Below are 2,500 nucleotides of genomic sequence, written 5' to 3'. Positions count from 1 at the left end.
GCATAAGCACGACGTGAAATCAACAAATTTGAGGTTTTGAAGACAAAGTGAGCATGCAACAGAGAATCTTTCATTCTCTATCTTCACTCTGAAAACGCTCGTATCAATTTAAGTACTTTGAGGATACTTCGCCATATTGTAGGACGTGAACGAGACTGAAGAATCGCGAAAGACTTACGATAGAGCTATGCTATATTTTGAGACGACGTTTTCGTCGACCGTCGTCGTCATAGATCTTAAACTCCCTATTAGAGAGGTTTTTTATCGTGTTTACAGAAAACGGTAAAGGTAAGATTGAAAGTAGCGTTTTGCCAAAAGAGAAAGAACCCTTTTTTTTAATTTGCTCAGTTTTTGCATATTATCCACAAATATCAAGTAACTTTTCACAAGAGAGAAATATTAAGTTAGAATAGGAAAAATTTCCTTGTATTATGATAAGCCGCTTCCTGCCGTTTAATATTTGGCTTTTCACGTAGACGCAATTCTAAGTGCTTAATCTCTTGTAAGGCTCTTAATTAAAGCACCCACTCCAGCTCGACATTTTTCAGGGTGGAGTGGGTGATCGATGCGTGTCTTCTTACATGCTACTATTTCGGTTAGTTTGTTTATTTTTCGTTGTTTAATACCCATCGTTTCTAGAAACTTATTTTTCCACTTTGAAGTTTAAAAATCTAGTATCTTTACTTTATGCAGTAATTAGGCAGCTGCTAACTCTGTTGCTGCCTGCTAAGCTTCTTAACAATAACCTTTACTCTTTGTCTCACTGCGCGGATCTTCCAGTAGTAAAGAATCGGGTTTAAAGACGAGTTTAAGAACACCAAAGTGGCCGCGGACTCCCGTACAACGAAAAACGACGAGGACAGTCCGATTTGACTCGTCAAAGCCTCGGTTATGCCAAAGGGGAGGTAACAAATAACCAGTGCAAACTGGAGCCACAGCGCTGTGTAAATTGCGCTAATGTAGCGCTTTAAATGCCTTGGCTTCGGTTGGTATGCTGGTTGATAATCAGTTTGAAGTTGACGTGTGTATCTGTGAAGTATTATAAAACTCTTTGCGTACGCAAACGTCGAGACTAATATACACAGCAAGACACCTATATAACGATACCATACGGTTATAACGTAATTCCAAAAGTACGATGTTGTGCTTACTACAGACACCACCCAAAAAAAGATCACGCATGCCATTGTTCGCTTGAAAGTTACAATATGGCGGTATCTTGCTTCTAGTATTAAGGCAAAGAGTCGGTCCACACTTAATGCTGTCAAAGTCAGCAATGAAACGGAGCATAATGTTAGTGACGTGATTACATTTGAAGCTAATGCGTAAGGACAGATATCGAAGCGTCCAGTAACAATGGACATCCAATAGCTGACAATAAGGGGCTCGGAGAGAAGACCAACGCACAGATCACTTGTGGCGAGACAGCGAAATAATAGTTTGGTCGACGGATGAAGTGAAGTCTCATTATGCAGGGCTATCAAGATGACAACGTTGCCAAAAAAGGCAGTAAGGGACAAGAGGATGTTGAACACCGAAAGACATACAAGTTGAAGATGTATTTCTTTGGTTAATTCGGGTGAACAAAATAGTTCCTTTTGTATATTCTGGTTGTCATCTTCCGTGATGTTGTAGGCCATTTTTCTTGCACTTCCCTTCAAAAAAGTTCAAATGAATTTCGCATGTAATTATTGTTATCTATACTAACAACAAACACAGCTGGTAACTTTAAATAGCGCATTTGTAAATCTGCTGGTGTCTTGTTTAATTAATATGTTTTCAGAGTTAAATTACGAGAAAACTCGGCAAAAGTTGAATTACACGTGGATGAAAAATAAAAGGTCTGGAAAAATTTGGTTTATAGGGAAGTTGTAATTGCTCTTGAGGGGGTGGGCTAAAATTAATCAAGCAGTGCCCCGCCGACACTCTGAACGACAAAGTACTTAAACCAAAGGGATATGAATAAAATTTAAGAAAGAACTCTGTGGTTGCGGAAATGAAGTTTGTAGCCAATGGAAATGTGGAATTTTCACACATTAAACAAGTGAGAACAAAACGAGAGAGAAAGTAAAGTAATACTTTCAAGGTTCGGTTTGGTTTCCGAAACACAAAACCCTCTCAAATAATTATAACTTTGAAAGCAGATTCTCTGAATCAGACTAAACGGGCAATTTAGACTAATGACCTAGAATAAAGAGAATTATGGAGAAAACACCAACAGATGAGTATTGCTTAGTACGCGAGAATAATGTGTAAGCATGATTCACCAGAAAAAACAAACAAGATGCAGACAATGCCGCAGCAACTACATAATCGTATTTGTGGAATTTAATGCCATTTGCCGGTGTAGGTGCTCCATGTTTTAATTTTCAAATTTTCACCTGCCTCAAAACAAGTATGTTCCATTGTTATTATGGCACAAAATGTCATTTAAATTACGAATAATTTGAGTCTGTGGCATTGGTGGATTTGTTTTTTTATCAAGAAAAAAAGAGGCATG

The 2,500-nt window shown here is 38.1% G+C and overlaps 1 protein-coding gene across 1 annotated transcript in view; it reads right to left on the bottom strand.

Annotated features, from left to right (window-relative positions):
* Window positions 1-326: 326 nt before the first annotated feature.
* LOC137979685 (melanocyte-stimulating hormone receptor-like) overlaps window positions 327-2,500 on the bottom strand; it is a 3,075-nt gene continuing 901 nt past the window's right edge. The window contains exon 2 of the mRNA XM_068826996.1: window positions 327-1,655. Coding sequence (XP_068683097.1) covers window positions 708-1,655 — 948 coding nt within the window. The 3' untranslated portion in view covers window positions 327-707. The remainder of the gene's footprint in view (window positions 1,656-2,500) is intronic.

Source organism: Montipora foliosa, chromosome 12 (genome assembly GCF_036669935.1).
Source record: "Montipora foliosa isolate CH-2021 chromosome 12, ASM3666993v2, whole genome shotgun sequence".
Classification (NCBI taxonomy): Eukaryota; Metazoa; Cnidaria; class Anthozoa; order Scleractinia; family Acroporidae; genus Montipora; species Montipora foliosa.
This window is presented reverse-complemented; position numbering and strand designations above follow the sequence as displayed.